This window comes from Haliaeetus albicilla, chromosome 6 (assembly GCF_947461875.1).
Source record: "Haliaeetus albicilla chromosome 6, bHalAlb1.1, whole genome shotgun sequence".
Classification (NCBI taxonomy): domain Eukaryota; kingdom Metazoa; phylum Chordata; class Aves; order Accipitriformes; family Accipitridae; genus Haliaeetus; species Haliaeetus albicilla.
Window position 1 is genome coordinate 45,307,231 of NC_091488.1, and position 19,325 is coordinate 45,326,555.

General features: G+C 41.1%; 1 protein-coding gene across 8 annotated transcripts in view; it reads right to left on the reverse strand.

Moving 5' to 3' along the window:
• USF3 (upstream transcription factor family member 3) overlaps window positions 1-18,890 on the reverse strand; it is a 34,763-nt gene extending 15,873 nt beyond the window's left edge. For 5 of the 8 annotated variants that reach the window (XR_011325156.1, XR_011325154.1, XR_011325155.1 and 2 more), the window contains exons 1-4: window positions 18,773-18,881; window positions 5,477-5,541; window positions 3,208-3,236; window positions 948-1,030 (exon numbers count right to left, since the gene is read on the reverse strand). Coding sequence is in view for 4 of the 8 variants with exons in the window: in XM_069785896.1 (XP_069641997.1) it covers window positions 948-1,030; window positions 3,208-3,236; window positions 5,477-5,541; window positions 18,773-18,820 (225 nt within the window). In the remaining 4 variants the exon portion in view is untranslated. Of the gene's footprint in view, window positions 1-947; window positions 1,060-3,207; window positions 3,237-5,476; window positions 5,542-6,408; window positions 6,544-18,772 lie in introns of all 8 variants that reach the window. The other 3 variants (XM_069785898.1, XM_069785899.1, XM_069785897.1) reach the window with 3 other exon arrangements.
• Between the last annotated feature and the right edge of the window lie 435 nt (window positions 18,891-19,325).

Here is a 19,325-nt window from a genome sequence, read left to right on the forward strand (position 1 = left end):
GAGCAGCCTCTGCGGTAGATTGCCCTGTCTTGAAAAAGATGCTTCTGTGCATCAACTTCAAACCATTTGTCTTGCTTCATATTTCACAAGGAGAGTGTCTTAAATTACTATTATTATTTCACTTTCTGACTTGCTTTCATCCCATTATGCGAAAGATGACAAAAATAAGCACGCATGCAATTTTATTTGCATCTTTAGGACATTAAGTGATCACCAGCAAAGGGCTGAGAAGGGATTGGAGAATGACCTGAAGAATGATCTTGCTTAACCCATAGCTTTCCCCACTCAGGCGTCATACAGACTACATTAAACAGCATCAGTAGAAAATGATTTGACAAACAGGAGTTGCACGACGTAACCAGCAACCCACTGGCCAGATCCAACCTAATTCTGCCTAGCCTGCCACCCCTCCTACAGAGGAGAGGGTGAACAGCTATCCATCTGCTCAATGCAACAGGGCAGGCAGCAGCCGAGACAGGATTTTTACCTTCTGTTGTTACGAACGTTCAGGCACCCTAACGACAACTTTAGGAAGCTGTGAGTCAAACGCACAGGCAAACACCAGCAAGCTGACCAAATTGCTATGAGCAAATTAGTCTAGCTTATACCTGCTCAAAAATACTGTATGTGTGAATCGAGGAGAAAATCAGTCACATGTCCGACTCGTACCATTTCATTCCTTTAGCAGTCATATGCCACACTTTCAGATAAAAAGCTCAAAATCTGTGTAATTACATTCATGTGGCCCTGCACTTCCAAAAAGAAAAATTCTATTACAAATAATTTTTAAAATACTAATAACTAGTAATACTTTCAAGCATATTAATTCAGACAGTTCTGCCTTCTTCCTAAAACAAATAGCAAAATAAGTATTTATACTTCTACAGACAAGCAAACACACAAGCATTTTATAGGAAACTTGTATGAACCTCTGAATAGACACTCACCTGCTTAAGTGCCGGAGAGCAGGGAATGAGTTCTCCAATTCTGTTTATCCCAGCATTAATCTTCTTCTTTCGATGTCTCTCCACTAAGCAAAAATAATATGTGGTGTGTCGTCTGGTTGGGCAAGTCAGCACAACAACAGCACAACTAGTACCAATGTAAGGGCTTATAAAGACATTATTTCATGACGTATTGGATCCTTTAGTAACTTGAGAGAGGAAAAAATTCCTCTAAAGTAAACCTGAGTTACTGAATTAATACTCAGTAGAACCAAGAGCTGTAACATACACAGCGATATCTTTAAAAGGTGGGGGTGTTCTGGACCCCTTTGTGGAAAAGAGGAGTTACTGCAACTCAGAATTTGTGTTTTGATAATGCTTTTTAGCTGAGTTTTATGACACTCTCTTCACAAGGCAGATTGATTAAATTTAGGCATACAGAAAGCAATGAACCAAGATTACGGAAAGAGTCAGTTTCAGATTTGGGAAGAAAATATGTATCTCTTAAATACTAATGTCAAGTTTCTTACCAAAAGAGAAATAAATTAGATTTTACCAGTTTTCATTCTTAATTTTCAATTTATATTGGTGGAGCAGCCAACACTGAATATAGCTGAAGCTCTAGGTATATGGACTATTGGTTACACTTTTTTATGTTCAAAGGTGTAACTGTTCCACAAGGTCTAATTATGACTGGGAGTAAAGAAAATATTGAATGAACAGTATTTCCAGTGAATTACCTATTTTGGAGAAGGTCAGAAAATGCTTCATTTACAGTCCTCTAGTGACATCATTTACCTCTTCATGAGGCCTAAACATTGGCACAAAGGGTCTACACTACAAGTCTAGCAGTGTAAATACCTTTGGACATGTTTTTTTCAGACAGTATTGATCTCTGTTTTCCACCCACCAGTCAGCTTCTTTCAAAAATAGTTCACTCTCATGTAGCTATTTTTTTGACTGAAATGTTTTGGTGTTCTATGCAAACTAAAACTATTAAATGCCTTTTTCCCAAAGAGCCTGAAAAAAAAATTCTGTTGTGGCTTTGTCAAGATTCAAATCAACGTATTGTTTGTTCATTGTGCTGAGTGGTTTGCGCAGCTGGGCTGCTTTTGGTGGCACACAGAAACACACAGTGATCCGCAGGTGATTGTGCTCCTTTACAAAGGATATACGGATTTAATGTAAGGAATTTTATTTCAGTAGTCTGTCACTTCAATCTACATTTCTCAAACTACTAAATTATTTTTTGTATTTCAGGACAGACTGGTGGTGTTGACAGAGACAGGCCTAAATACACTAAACACAGCAAGACGAAGTCTCTTCTGCAAGAAATTTACCATATAAATCAGAGCAGCTGTATAAACTTTAAAACACGTGATCCTTGGGACTTACTTTTTTATGTATCTTACTAATACCTACAGGTATCACAGTGGTTATTACAGTTAGTGTAGTGCTATTCCTTTGTTTTGATAAGATTTTCCACGCTCTACTCAGCTTGTCAGATATTAATGACTAAGCAAGCTACAGGGCTGCAGGGAGCTTGTCCCCACATCTTGCAGAGTTCAGCCCAGTAGATGAAGACTTTGGAAAGCTATGTGCATGTAAAACAGGAACTGCGGCAATCTTAGCAGTAAACTTGGTAAGACTATTTCCTGATACTTCTTAATCCTTAAGAAATTGGCCACAACCTGTGCACAGCCTGACAAGCACTATATTCCACAGCCTTCACATGGAAACTACTCAGTGTTTTTTTCCAGTTGAGTTTGTGAGGACCACACAATAGTGCTGTTTAATAAAAGAACTGGAATCAATTTCTTAGGATAAACCAGGCCAAAAACCTGTCAGACTCTTCCCCGGTCCATCTTTCTGCTGCTACTTGTAGAAGATGCCATTGGAGCTAGACACTAGTCGCTGCCCGAGGGATGCAACTCCCGCAACATACAGCCGGTATTTGCACAGGATTTCTGGGATGCCAACATCCAGGTGGGTGCCTCAGGGACAAGCTACAGGAATATTTCTAATCCAGGGAACCTCTAAAGCTCTGTAATCTTGTACTGTGAAAAACAGTAAACTAGAAACAATCAAGAAGCCCTTCTGCACAGATATTCTATACAAGGTCACAGAAAGGTGTTTGGTAGGCTGAGGTTTTTAAAGTGTAGTAAATTCCTACAGAGCAACCTTCTCCATGCAAAATACATTTTACTAGTTCAAAGCATCTGTGCTTATTTCCAGACCGAACAACAAAGCATAATGTTCCTACCTGCATTATGTGTCTCCCGGTTTTTCTTTCTGTGAAGCGTAAAGGGAAAACAGTGATGTGAAACAGAAGGAAAAAAATCTGCATACAAACAAATATTTCTTTTATTTTCCATTACAGCTAAAAATACTAAATATTATATTCTGCTCTGTGAACAAGAACATAGTAGAAGGCACACTCACAAGGACTAGTCTTAGACATTGGTATTAAATAGTTTCTAACAAAAATCCATTTGTGTTCAGACTTAAATCAATTTCAGTGTAACAAGGCACAGCATAATACTCCATTTGATTATTGTTACGTATTTATAAGGCAGAGCTGGATTTTTATGTTTGTGTTCAGCGACAACTATTACACTATTCCCAGTGTTCAATAAGGCCAAATATTAAAAAAAGTTAGTTCCATTTCTGACCAACAAAGTAGTTAAGCCTTTGTTTGAAATGTTGCTTTTACATTCACTGGATTAATGAAACAGGAGAAAATGTTACCATGCAAATTGATTTTTCCAGACACGTTACCTTCAAACACCATACCTTCTGGTATCAAACATGCTTCCTTTGTGTAAGAAAACAGAATTACCATTCTTCTGCAGTTGTTGTTCTTTACTGCCTCAAAATTTTGTCTAGGTATAATTTGGGCATGTGGGGGTTGTCTTTGTTTTCAGATGTTCACCCGGGATTTCTGGACTGATGACAACCAGGTCAGAATCATTGTGCAATGACTCAAATTGCTTTGCTGGAAGTCAATAAATCCCAAATGTATACTCTACATATATAAATCAGATGTACTGTATACATGCAGTAAGCCAAATACTTTCAGGAAGTACAGTAAAGCAAAGCACATGTTTTCTGGAAAAAGAAATACTCCGGGGTGTGGGGGGGTGGAAATCCTTCAAAATATTTCTGTCCAGCAACGCACTCTCAGTCTAGGCATTTGGCTAGAGTATGCAAAAAGCAGAGTAGCATCTTCTGCTCTCCTTTCCCACTGTTACAGCACAGTCCAGATGTAACAAGGGATCTGAAGTGAGAACGCAAGATACATGTGGGCAAGATACATGTGGATGACGTGTGATTACTATGGGGCATGTATCCTTTATGCTTTGTGTTGATACACATTTATTTCTGGTAACTCACCAGAAGTAGTCTGCATCTAGAGTAACTTAGATGACAATTACAAGAGAGTAATGTTACTGCAGATGGTCAGACCTTTGGAGACATTTGCTAAAAAATAATACCTAAAGATTAACATCTTCAAGTCAAACAAATGCTAACTGAAGCCTGCACATCTATTCTACAACTATTCAAGAAGTGATGAATCTTCTGTTCACTGAAAACTTGTGCCACCAGAACAGGAATGCATGTAAACTATCATTTAAAATGGTTTCTTATTTTACAGTAAACAACAGTTCTCACACTTACACCCTAAACAATCTTCTGCCAGTCAGAATTGATCATATATCCTAAATATGCACAAGAATATAAGGGCTGGAGAGACCCAGCTGCACTTTGATTCCCATTACCAATACAGAATCCAAAACACTCTACTAGTGAGGTAAGAAAGAGTCACAAAATCCATGAAGACTGAAAAAAATTCTGTAGGACAAATCAATGCTCTCTCTGAGCTTTTCTTATCATAAATCATATCCTACATGGCCACCTAGCCATAAGATGAAAGCTGTATTTAACTAGGGACTGAATGATTCCCCTACCAATCAGGCATTAGATCAACATGCTACTACAAAGGAATGAAAACCTGGAAAAGTTGTAATGAGCTCTGAGTCACTTTGTTACAAATTTTGGTCATAGTGTTGCTGTTCAACCTCAAAATGTATTTTGAGCTCCAGCAGAGATTCCAGATTTTAAGATCCAGATTCCACTGGGAGTTGAGGAAGAGATTTAAATTACTCTGTCAAAGTGAGTATAGTGACCCCCCAATATCTACCGGGAGTCTCCGCAATAACACAGGCTGCACTCTAACCGAGGTGGTGACACAGTTTTATACACATTAGAGTAGTCGGTGTAATAATCAAAGCATCTCCGTTGCCCAGGTGGCCCAGGTAGACATGTCTTCGACAAATAATTTGGCATAGACAGGGAAAGAGAGAAAGGGAGTTTTGCAGCCATAGTTCCCTAACTTTTGGATCAACCCTGGTCAACTCTCAGAACTTCTTGTCAATACCGTTACTGCCAAACTTTTAGCTAGAAACTTCATAACTGCGACATGACTGCAGACTACGGAACCACAAAATAGTCATTTTCCCACAGAAACTCACCGATGTTGCTTCTTAGTAGGTGTCTCATTTTCTGTCATCTCTGGCATGGTTTCGGAGAAGAGAGCCTGAAGAAAATTGTGGAAGGAATTAACAACTCCTGCACTCTTCTGAATTCTTAGCACACGACATTCATTACATTGTTCTGCCTTTGACCACAAGAACAGGGCCACACTACGATGTACGCACAAGTCCATCACCTTGATGTAGAGCAGCTGGTCATATGAGCATTAAAAATGAAGTATGTTACCTATCAGGGTGCTTTGTGAACCCCTGCTGCCTATGACAAATAGGTTTCCATTTCCTCAAGTACTTTAAATATAAAACCAGGTATAATCCCAACTACTTTAAGGGAGCAAGAAAGAAAATTAGAGTATATGATTGTTTTTTGAATGGGAGGAGGTACAGCTGAACTCTCTTTCATCAGCCCTTCCTAACTGAATATGCATTCAATTCCCAGTTCTACATAAATCATGAATACTAAACAAAATACAAGCTACAATGAGGACATTTTATTAAATACAAATTTAGAGTGCTATTAATGTAGCAAATTACAGAACTTGCTATGGAATTAATGTACAGCTTAAAATGGCTAAAAGTGACACCCTATGCTCTCAGATATATAAAATTCAGTTAAAAATAAAGTTATGAAATAGTTATACACAACAGCCTAATAAATTGCACCTCACTTGTCCTCAGCTTGAACACATCAGTAGCCTGTATTTAGACAAACAAAAACATTACAAAAAAATAAATAAAAGATGAGATTAAGTCAATGATGGTCAAATGTGTATCTACCAGAGGAATGAATTTTAGAGAGCAAGTAACATGAAGTATACTGTAGATGACAACAGGAAAAAATAAAAATCTGTTTTTTGATAAGGCTGAGCTCTGTATTTAGTTTCATGCTTCTGCTCATTCTCTCACCAACCAACCTGTTGTTCCAACTCTTCCCATGGGCCCTCAGACTCCTCGTGGCTTCACCTCTCCCTGGCTCCTCCTGGAAAGCTCATCGGCTTCTTTTAACAGGCTTCGTATCTTTAGGGTATTTTTTTGTTTGTTTGTTTGTACTGTAAGGAAGTGGGGGTGGCTTTTAATATAACTTTCAACACCAAGCAGTTGTTAATGTAAACTGAGCCTACTGTTACTGACACTAACATCAAAAAAAACGGAAAAAAAAAAAATCATTATGAACCAGAAAGCCAGCCATCTATAGAGCTTCCCAAAGCACTGAAGCATACACATCGGAAAGGGCTGCACGTGCACGTGCCTGTGCGTATGTGTGCGTAAAGTTAACAGAAATAATCTTTATTGTGCCAGAACAGAACTGGGATGCCATTCGCCAGTCTTTATACTCTAAAAGGTTAATTGAACGTAGCACTCTCATTCAGTAAAGATTAACTGAGGAGAAACATTAGGGCTGATGCTGTTGACCACTCTACCCCTTCTTTAAGTACTTTACCTATTCCTGTGAAGGCACAGGAAATGTTGGCAAACCATGAAGTAAAGCAAACAGGCAATATCCTGCAAATAGATCCAGCTTGGGGAACTTGAAGTGCCTGAAGTTTTCAGGAACCTAATTCAACACCTCCACCTACACAACAGTGTTCACACCATCACAAAATTAGACGCAATCCCCCAAGACAAGTTACAGAATTCCACCGCTCCACTGGGCGTTACATACAGCCTACCTAAAACACAATCTCCAAAGATTTCCCTAGCATCGCTTTGTATTTATATTTCTCCACAGGTTTTGCTTTCTCCATTCTCACTGACCATGCTCTGCATAAGTTATGAAAAAACCTGACAGAGTGAACGGAGTCCTTTACTGTGGGAGAAAGTAGTGGTGCAACTTCAGCCCTTTCATTCATTCTATTACAAATTACGTTGTGTTACTTCATCTGAAAAACAGATTCCTTCTCCTTTAAATCCATTTTGCTTAATTCGCTAACAATTTTATTTTTGTTTATACGTAGTAAGACTAGTCCAGTTGGTATCTCAGGTCCCGCAAGTTAGCGAACATCCACAACTCTGAAAGCCAGGAAAGCCAGTTTTCCACCCAAATATAACAAATATAACTATAACTTATCCCTCCTGTGTGTAGCTGGTGATGGTCAGTAGTACTTACTCACTTACTCTAGATGCATTCATTGTATCAGGTGATGATGAAGGGGCTAGCTGGGAGAGTTTAGCAGGCATGCGATTCTGATTAGTTAAAAAAAAAAAAAAAAAAAAAAAAAAAAAGGAAATCTGGTTAGAGCCCAGCCATCTTTTACACTATTGGCAGCCAGAGAGATGCTCACACATAGATTGAGAGACTGAGGTCAGCACACCTTGTTTCAGTGGGTTTTTTTCAGTTGTGTCAAAGCAGCCCAGCAGAATCTATATCCATTAAGGCTACCAGCAAAGACAGGAGAAGCAGAGCAGCTAGCCGGTAACGCTACGCTCTCATATATCCATCATTAAGACAATACCTTGTGTATCAGGTAAAATAGCTATTCAGGGTGTCCTTTAATTTAGCGTATACAGTACTTTTTCTGTTTAGTGAAGTAAGGATGTGAGCACAGAGTATGTGGACATAGTTCTGCTACAGCAAAGCTCACAAACGTCATGCATAGAAAAAGGAAGATGCTGGATTGCATCGTGTGGCAGTCACGTACCCTGTTTCTTGGCTTTTCTGCACCATCTGTAAGGACAGAGTTGATGTACCTGTTATTGGGCATTACTAGACCACAGCAAGTATGCTAGCAATCAGAGCAAAAAGATTAAAGAGGTCATAATTTTGATGAACTTAGCATTTTTGAAAGACTAATGCATTCACCAAGCAACCATATTTTTTTAATCTTGCAAATTTATACAGTTTCAGAACCAAAGGAGTATTTCTGTATTACAATGTATTTAATACAGAAAGCATTAATGTGAATTTAGATGGCCAGCTATCATGCAAGGCTACAGATAAAGCACAACTGTGTGAAGGTAAAGGGTGTAAAGCAGCACCCACCCACAAATAACCTTCCCCTAGCACAGACCCAGCTGTTCTGACTCCATCTGCTTCTCCCTGCACAGTCTGGGTCACATCCACAATCCCATCTTCCCCCTGCCCCGAGTCAGAGCACCCATTTCTCCCTCCCAACACGGGCTCTCCGTACTCCTATATTCAAGCTTCTTCTGCCCAGGGTCCACGTCCCCTCAGCAAAATTCTTATTCCCGATAGCAGCATCCCTGTCTCCCAAAGTCACAATCTGTGCAATTTTCCAATTGTCTTATTTCTTCCTCCTGAGCAGATGCCTTAAATGATTCAGCAATACATTGTATATGGTATTTGGGAAGATAGGCAAGGCCTTAGTGGAAGTTTGTGCTGAAATTTATTAATACAGCTTCTAACCAGTTTTTGATCCTGAGAAAATGGAAAGTCTTTATTACAACGTGTCAAAGACTCCCCATTTCTTTCTTCTGCCCCTGCTCTTTTTTTGTTTTTAATGATGTCACTAAGCTTCTTCCAAGTGATGCATTCCCTGCACATTTCAAGCCTGATGCTACCACATTGAGCGTATAAACCTCACAAACGTAAACAGCTTTAAGTTTGTATTGCATATGCTTCAGCTCTACTGGGATATACAGCCCATTTCATACAGAAGGCAGGGCATAGGAATGCAATGAATATTATTCTAACTTTGCTTTACTGTGGAATTACTTTAAGTCAAGTTTATCAAAGTTTACCATTCAACCAATGTTTCCCCAAAAGTTTCAAAGAAGTTTTGTGGGACCAATAAGGAAAAGCAAGGTTGTACACTTCATCTAATTAACCAGTTAATTTCAAGTTCTGGTTTTCTAACTGAAAAGAGGTGCTTGAGTTTGTTAAACAGCACTTGTATACAACTCTGGGGTTTCTACTGATAGATTGTACTGCAAGAAACATGGTGAACCGAAGCCGTGTTTTTTCCTATTCTTATTCCGTAAGGACAAAACCTTTGCATTTTACTTGATACATCCCAAAACAGTTAGAGCTGGCAATACAAGGGAGGTGGTATTCTTGAGTGCTGCTGAAAATAGGGGTTCTGTGAATGAAAAAAACCAAAACCCAAAAACCTGCCTAGGTGGACACTTCTGCGGGCTGAGGAACAATGTTTACAGTCTCCATTTCTTCCTTGCAGCTGTGGTATCACCAGAGCTTTAACAATGGGTTTCTCTTTACCTCTTCCATGTCAAGTAATACTTTTCAAGGAGAGATTCTTTCACCGATTCTTTAAAGCAGAAGACATGTATTTGCTTTATAAGCTCAGGGGCAAATGTATTTTAAGTTCACTCACGAAATACACACACTTGACTCAGCTGAATATCTTCTGCAGAGAGAATGTAGCAAATTCCAAATTCTTTAGCCAGATGAAGGAGAAGCAATTCAACATTTATATTTATTTAGTACCAAGGTTCCCTCAAGGTTTATGTAGTTTATAGCTCTTACAGTGTCAACCCAAAATACCGATTTTAATTTAAATGCAATGTCATCCCCAAAAATGAAAAGATATTTTGTGTTCTAAAGACTTAAGTTTAACATAATTTAATCTCCTCTATAGTTCTAAAAAAGTAGGGTAGAAAACTCAAAACCAAGTTGTTTCAAAATGTCTTCTTGTCTACCACCCATCTTTGCAGCTATTATTCAGCAACTTATTTTATGAAACCTTTTCTTCAAAACATATGCACTCAGCAGATTTAACTTTCTAAGAAAAAGTTAGTTTGGATTATTTTATTTGACATTAAGTTTTCACTCTTTATTTAGGAAGTGTTTCCCAACTTAATACTCATTTTGAAAAAGAAAATAATTCTTCCAATCTGTTATCTTTGGCTGTACAAAACAATCTTCCTCAAATTAGTAAAGGTATTCTATTCTTCTGCATGAGGCAGAAAGAATCTTTTTAATATGCAGCTACACATATTCTGTAAAACTACCAGCAGTCCAAATCTTTCTTTTTCTTAAAATACTTCAGCAAGCTTAGGCAGTTACATTGCTACAATCTTACATTTCTTACTAGTTTTGTACACCTCATGTAGTTAGCTGTGATTTACAGCTAATATCAATTCCAAGGCATAGATAATAACTACTCAAATGCTGTATTTTTTTTTCCTGCAAGACAGTGTCCTCTTCATTCAAGTGATTGCTGGAGCTCTCTTTTTGCAGTCTTCCATGCATGTTTTACAACAAGGCTAGCTTCAACCAGGGACTTAATCCAAGCTTTTAATCACAAGCAAGGTGCCCTTGAGATAAAAAGACACAATTTACTGCCCTTTCTTTATTCTCCCTTGAAACAATTCTATTCTAGTTTTGCATTTACCCAATAAAATGATTGCAGGAAACGAAACTCAAAAGCTTACCTTTGTGATTGTTACCTATGTATACCAACTACTTTTGCCTACAGAAGTAACCTGTTAAGATGACTGTACAGGAAGTTGAAAAGGACTGTTTTTCCTGGTAAGAGTAAAAATCCCTTTGATATCTTTCAGTTTGGTTTCTGAAGAAACCAAGGTTTCCTTGTTACTGCACCGTGTCTCTTTATCCACCCACTCACAATAACAGCTGGGCCCACCGACCAAACTAAATGAAACCTCTCAAAAGACACGAAGTTCCCAGATGTTTACAAAAACCTGAGACTGAGCAGAGAAGGAGAAGTGCTGACACCGCAGGTAAGCGTCAGGATACCCAGCTCAGTAGCAGGTATGCGCTGGCTGACCAGCTGGCGTCAGACTGGTCACAACATACACCACCTTTTGCCAAGGAAGATGTACGAGGGATAAAAGGGCAGGAGAGAGCTACCTTGGCTTTTCACAGAATACACATTCCCGATGCAAACCAGCTGACGGTTTCCTAGGGCAGCCAGGCTGTTCCCAGAGCTTCTGCAAAAGTTAAGAAAAGAAAACCCAATGCCAATAAGCTAAAACTTGTTACACAAGCCACTTCTTTTTATTCTGCAAATAACAACAGATGGAAAACAACTTCACTGCTTTTAGAGTTTTTTTCTTTACCTCTTTTGTTTATACTACCTAAGCTCAAATACATCGGTATTTTTCCTCCTGCTGACTTAAAGCAATAAAGTTTCAGTAAGGCTATTATACAAGAACATGCAAGAGAACTAGAAAGAAAACTTCCTTTTTTTTTTTTTTTTTTTAATAACAGCATTGGAGGAAGAAGCAGGGTCACCACTCAAGTGATATTCCCTCATATCTACATTAATTTTTGTTTTCATTTATAATTTTTGTAATATTAAAGACATAATTGCTTGTGACCTTTTACTAACATGCAGTTTCAGGACAGCATAGTTGTAGGGTCATTTTGAGAAATCCTGACCAGATCTGTTTAAGAAACTTCAGGAAAAAAAAGAAACTTCCCTATTAATCACCTAAAGATCCACCTCTCATGTTTATTCTTCTTGCTCTACCGCTGTTGCCCCTCAAATCTTCCTAGGTTAGTACGGCCTCATTTATTTTTAAATCTTAGAGGAGGGGCAGAGAGAGAGAGAGATCATGTCTACTGAACCAAGTCTCTTACTTGCTGATGATGTTCTGAAAACTATTTAAGGACAGGTATGCCTGGACATTTTGCATCCAGATGTGAGCTGCTGCCACCCTCACACATTGTGCAGACAACCTTGGTACTACAGACTGAAGTGGCACACAGTGCCTAGTAAAGGAAGATGCCTACGCGAACTATCTCCTGTGGTCTGGATGAATCGTTAAGTGGAAGCAGGCATTTCGGAGGTGAAGTGCTGTAACTACACAATCAGTCCACAAGCTAGAATCACCAGACCAGAGCTGTCACCCCAAAGAGTGTCCTCAGCGACTTCAGATCAAAATAAGGGGAGCATTACTGTTTTCATTAGGAAATCGGAAAGCAACGACCAGGGAAATCCTCACAATCCCCATGCTCTTCATGTATTTTGTTGAGATTCACAAGTTACCACATACCAATTTCATGAAGGAAGTGAGAAAGTACGAGGAACGTCTCTAAGTTGCAAGACAGTGCTCATCTCCCTGGTTTTCAATGCCCAGTGATCTGCAGTACACTTCAAAATAGAAAATTATTTTCAAATAGAAGATACATATCTAATTATGTTATGCTTGACAAAGGAGCCAAGAAGTCTGTTCTGATGATGAAAGCTAAGAGGATACAAAGGGGACTGCAGACAACTGCCTCCTATAAACAGGTTGTCATCTCTATGTGGGTTAGGCTACCTGTAGAATCATAGAATGGTTTGGGTTGGAAGGGACCTTAAAGATCACCTCGTTCCAACCCCCCTGCCATGGGCAGGGACACCTTCCACTAGACCAGGTTGCTCAAAGCCCCATCCAACCTGGCCTTGAACACTGCCAGGGATGGGGAATCCACAACTTCTCTGGGCAACCTGTTCCAGTGCCTCACCACCCTCACAGTAAAGAACTTCTTCCTTACATCTAATCTAAATCTACCCTCTTTCCATTTAAAGCCATTACCCCTTGTCCTATCACTACATGCCCTTGTAAAAGTCCCTCTCCAGGTTTCTCGTAGACCCCCTTTAGGTGCTGGAAGGCTGCTATAAGGTCTATTAGAGGAAAAAGATTGCCCATACCGTGGCTGAGGCTAAGCGTGCTACCACTCCGGTGCAAGAACATCGGTTGGTGAGCCAAACCTTGCTGGCAGCACATTGCCTAAAAAATAAATAATTTATTTTTCCTGAAAAAAACTGTAACATGTAAGTCATTGTCATCTCTGAATACTGGGACCAAGATGATTATTTGGAACTGAGGAAGCCATCCACGTACAAAAGCTGTACTTGAAACACCACAGACCAACTGGACAAATGTAGAAGCTACAGCTTCATCAAGAGCCAGTCTAATTCTGCTTTCTGACATGACCTTATCTCCAAGTAAAATCTCTATTCAAAGAACAGTACTTCATCACAGGGCTTGATAACCAATTTAGAATCAAAACATAAAAGCTTTCATTTTGGCCACAATGACATGGTCAGAATACTATTCTCTGCTTCATCTTTTGGTTTTAACCTGAGCTCTTTTTTGTTCTGCAACTACAAAGGATCCTCACATAGTCTGTTTATAAAACTGCGTATGGTCTTGAGGAGGTATCAAGTGACTCTCTGATAGCTACGCCAGACACACAGACACATGCTAAACTGAGTTGCTGCTCTCTCCTTATGACCCTAACTAACAAGTAGCTCAAAATATCCTAGAACTGAAATGTGCAGGGCATCCAGAGAGTTTACGTGACAATTTTTTTAATTCATCTTTTCAGATATAAGTCATTAAGTACAAATTAAGACATTCAACCTGTTTTCAACCCAGCTCTCCTTATGTTGAGATGTAAGCTACACAGCATTCTGAAAGGCAACTAACAGTTGAAACCTGATGCACTGCAAAAGAAATTTTTTTGCTTGTATTAACTGCTTTATCAAATCTGAATGCTGACAGAGTCAATGAGTTACACTGCAACATATGCTAAACTAGCTACCTACATTTCCTTAGTTAACAAATTGCCCTTATAGCAATATAGGAAAATCTGTAAGATGGTTACCCTTCCCTACTGTCCCACCTACTCCAAAATAATGCTGAAAGATGTCAACTCTCTCCCACTTCACTGGCACTCACACAGGAAGCCAGACAAGAACATTACTTCAACTTAAAATTTACTCTGCAAAAGGATCACAGAGAGATCCCCCACTCCCAAACAAGTACACTGAAACTGCTTATGTTGGTACAAGGGTGCTTCGTGCAGTGGCAGTGCTGGCTTAATGTTTGTGGAAGTATGACCTGAGATGATGCCAAAACTAGTTAAACTTCTCCAACCACACAGGAAGCCTCAGAATTTACAGCAAGCAAGAGTCTTACATAGAAGAATCAAGTATTTAAACTACAGATACATAATATTTAAGCAGCATCTCTGCATATCATGGACCCTCCAATAGTGAAAAAATGAACTGGTGTTCCTTCTCTTGTTGCTGATTTGGAGTTGCTCAGTGTTGGGCTAGCACCATTTTATCATTGTAGTAAATGAGTAAGAAGGGCTGTAGGACAGAGCAAAAGGCAATTTCCATCCCATCCAAGATTTGTGTTCAATCAATTTCTAGCTAACAACTTCACTGATGCATGAAAGCAAAGCAGAGTCCAACTTCAAAGGTCGAAGGCTGGCATGAATTAAGCGTCCCTGAAGCCAACCACTCATTACAGACTACAGATGCAGGCAGACACCCCAAATGGACAACGTTATTTTCACTTTAATCTTCAGTGATTCGCAGAAGAAACAAAACTTTAAAGTTAAGCTCTCCTCCCATAATACATTTACAGTGCTTTTAATAGTATCAGCAGCCTAAAGAACAATGTGTTCAATAATCTCCTCATGGCGCTGCCCACCACAACAATGACTTTCAGATCACAAGATCTGAGAAACCTGCATTTAGACCTAAAAGTTAATACATACATACTCTGATCATTCCAGCCTCACTAGAGATGGACCACAAAGAACTCATTTTAGTATCAGAGTACTGGCATGACTGAGATGTGCTTTTAGATGGTATTGATCTCACTTCATGGTCTTCATCTCGGTCTATTAACCTGACAGAAGTGCAGGTAACTGGGTCAGAAAGGCACTTGTTAACAGGAAGCATGAAACATTTTTAGCAGTCTGGTACTTTGTTCTTATCTGAATCACAATGGCACACAGCACGGCTGATGTAAAAGATTGCTGTCGTATGTCATGGTTGCAGACGTAACTCATTCACTTTCAAAGCCTAATGCCATAGCTTTTCATACAGGAAACAAACTGAGTTTACAAACAAACTGAGTTTACACAAAATTTGTCAATCCTGTGCACATAGTAGAATCACTTTTGTGCTTACTCAGAGCAGGACAGCAGTGCTACACTTGTGAGGTAAAATCAAGGTAAACTTTGGACACACAATATGCACATATAAAAGCTGGAACTGTATTTTAACCAGCAAGTTAGGTTAGCATTACACAAACCAGGCACTGCACAACGTTTCTTAATCAGGGAGTTGTGACTTTACACGTATTACTGCAATCTGAAACAAAGGAAGCCCTGCTGCTCAACCATGCAACCTGAGATGTTTTCACTCCACTTTCCAGAACACACACACACCACTCACGTTATGATTGATACCCTTCAGAATAGGAGAACATGTTCCTGAGGGATGTAACTTGAATAAAGGAGTCACAAACATGACAGAGATGAAGAATGCTAGCACAGGAACTAAGTTATGAAGTGACCGGCAATACTACGGGTGAGCAGCCCTTCAGGCTGGAGACAAGTATAACCCTTCTTCAGAAGCCTGAGAATTATAACTAGACCCATTACGAAACGATTAGGAACATCAAAGCTGTCAGATGCTATGCATGCACACGTTTTACATATCCATTTTCACTTGAACACCTGGTTTGTACACACAGCTAGGCACACCACTGGCGTTTTGATAATCAGGGCCAATGTTCAATATTGTTATTTAATTGAAAACTGTCTCAGCTGAAACAATGTGCTGTGATGCTTACTCACTGTCCTTCAAAGTGGCATAGACTTCGTGATATTTTTTACAAGTTCTTACGATGCAAACAACGACGATTCACTGAGCATCCCTTTGTATTAAATGCTACGCTAGTTATACCTCCCCCCAGTCACGTGTCATTTACAAAGTTATTTTTAAGGCTATCTTGGATCCAAACACTTATTACAAAAACGCAAGCACTACTGTACAAAAATTGAACAACAGAACGGTTCTTGTCAAATCCAGCATGTCCCAGCCCTTGACTTCCTCATGTACTTATGTCTTTCTTCTACCCTGTGCAGTATCCAGCTTCAACCCATACACGGTATTAATTCACATCCAAGCTGGACATGATTGGTTACAACGTCACACACCTTATGCCAACGCACTTTGCAAATTAAAAGCATGCTTGAATATTTGGAATGGAACTATTCCAAATCTCTTTGTCGCCTAATTCGTTATAGTTCAATATCTGGAAGCCGGAGGCGTTCTTATGATTTCAGCATACGGGGTGGGGGGGAATAACCACCACCACCACCAAAACAACCCACATAAAAGTAGCTCTTTAATTCCTCCCTTTTAAAAAAGAAGGAAGCATCCTCTATGTTCACCCAAGAAGAGACAAGGTGAAAAGCAGCTGGAGTAGCTCGGCCAGTGGTGCAAGCGGAACACGTTTACTGAATTTTTGCCTTCTTTCTCATAAGATGTCTTTGGAATTTCAGACTACGACTAAACTTCAGGTACAAACGTAGAGTCTGTGATACACACAGCAGGCACGTGCCAGGCACACATCATGGCGCCACTTGAGTGACAGTCACTTCAGTCCGTCCCTGGTCAGCTCCTGGGAACACTACTTGGAAAACCAGGAATTAAAGCAGCAAAGCCACTATCAAGCACTTACATCCTAATTATCGCTTTGCAGCTGTCAGGCTCCTCCAGGATCCACCACCATTTTTCACCTACTCCATTAAAATCTTCCCATGTGTCCATAACCTAAGGGAATAAGTAAGTCTCTAAGGGAATAAGTAATATCCAAATACTTCAAAGTCTGCAACATTCTCATACTGCTTCACATACCCGATACATTATTTTGAATACATGCATCTCAAAATCATGCTCACAACATGACCGTTTTCTAGGCTTATTTCCCATTCAATGACAAATGTATTTTCAGTTGTCAAATCTATTTTACCCCAAAATGTACCTATGAATTATTATTATGGCACTAATTGAAAGTTAAAATCAAAAATTCTAAATCCTTATAATAATATTTCCCCATAGGAAGTTTCTTCCTTCCTATTTGTCTGATTACTGCACACAATTCATGACTGACAAACAATACTCTGCAGTTTGTTAAAGTGCCACACAATGTAATCATGTAAATAAGATTGTCCCAATGCATTGTATATAAAAAAGCAAAGCTTAAATCATGCTTCCAAACCAAGCTATTACATTACCTGACTTCTGAATGCTTAGCTGTGCAATCATTAAGCTACCTCTGCTAAAAGTATTTAATAATTGTATGTTTGGGTGGAGTCTAATAGAAGGCCAAGCTATTATGTGAAAGGCAAAAATAAAGATGCGTGATTTTCTATGTGCTTATGGCCAGTGACTCAACACATCACTATTCCCTTCTTCTTTGCCTTACTTCCACCTTTTCCCTGCAAACTCTCCTGGACAAATAACATCGTGTGCTATGGCTGTATTCAGCCACGTGTATGCTGATGGGACTCAGTTCACCCACGCTGCCTGTCACAAGGAGCTGGATTCTAGGTGCCCTGCCCTTGGTGTGAGCAATAATTGTGATCTTCTGCATTTATCAGATGTTGATTTCCATGAAACTGAAGATTTCAGTGTCTTTCTGTCGCTGGCAGATTTGACTGAAATTGGCCAGAGAGCAACAATTACTAGGTGAAGATTGGAATAGACAGAGTGTGTCCGTAAGCCACCTTTGCTTAGGAGACCAAGCTGAAAACACACCCAACAGGAAAAATCAGGTTTCCAGGGACCGAATTCTAAATAAGAAAAGCTAGACTTTTGCACTGTACTCTGAAGCTGACTAACTTCCAGGTCGAGATGTCACACAACGAGAGCACACAGAGGTGATGCACTGCACATTCTCCATCCTGCACTACGCCGAAAAGATGTTACGGTTGAGAAACCGTGCCCGCGTTTTGCTCTCTCCGAAGCTAACTTTCTGAACGTCGATTGAGGGCCAATGACCTCAGACCACCAAGATTTCAAAACGGTAAAAACACCCCGTCTCTCCAAACCGCCTTCACCTTTACGCTTTCCCCGGTCACACACGCACCAGCACCTCCAGACCCCATCCACGCCGGGCGGGGAAGCTGCCAACCCTCACCACCGAAGCAACAAAACTTCTCCGGAGCAAAAAAAAACCCCCAACGACCCGACCACCACCACCATCATCACCACCGCCACCACGGCGGCGGTGCCTGCAGGAACACCCGGGGCGGGAAGATGGGTGGGCAGCGAGCAACCCCCACCACAAAAGGGCCGCCCGCACTCTTCCAACCGCTTCCCCTTCGCCTTATTTCAGCTCCCAAGTCCTTTCCCGGGCCGGGTCGGGCCCACACAAAGATTTCCTGACAGACAAAGGGGCCACCGGCCCAGCCCGGTGCTCCGACCGGCGGGTGAGGAGGCCCGAAGGCGGCGGTCGGCGGTTCCCCCGTCCCGCCCTTCCTCCTCCCCCTCACCAAGCTCCCGCTCTGAGCCCCCCGCGGTAACGCCCGGCACTCACAGGAGGGCTGGGGGGGCCGAGAGGCGGCAGCCCCACGGCGGGGACCATCCTCCGGGCGGACACCCCGTGTCACCCAGCGCTCCGCCGCTGCCTTCACTCACAGCTTCACTCACCCCCCGCCCCGCTCCGCTCCCGCGCAGCCCACCCTGCTGCTCGCACGCGCGGCCGGCAGCAGCCAATGCGAGCGCACGGGTCGAGGTTTCCAAGCCAATCGAGAAGGGCGGAGGGGGGGGAGGGAGTTGCTGGCCGCGACGGGGCGGGGCGGAGCGGGGCGGGGGCCAATCGCCACCACAAACATTGGCGGGGCGGCCCAATCAAAGGCCAAGGGAGGTTGAGATGGGCGTGCGAACCGTCAACAAGTTCAGGTGGCCGAAACAGGAACTGCCGGAGACCGGCACCTCAGCCGGCCAATGAGAGGAGCGAGAAGGGGAGCACGGAGGGGCGAGAGGCGGGCGGAACTTCTTAAAGGGGAAGGCGGCCGCCGTTACCTCAGCGCCGGCTCAAACCGCCTCTCCCCCGGCCGGCGGGAAGCCGCCCGCTTCTTCCCTTCGGG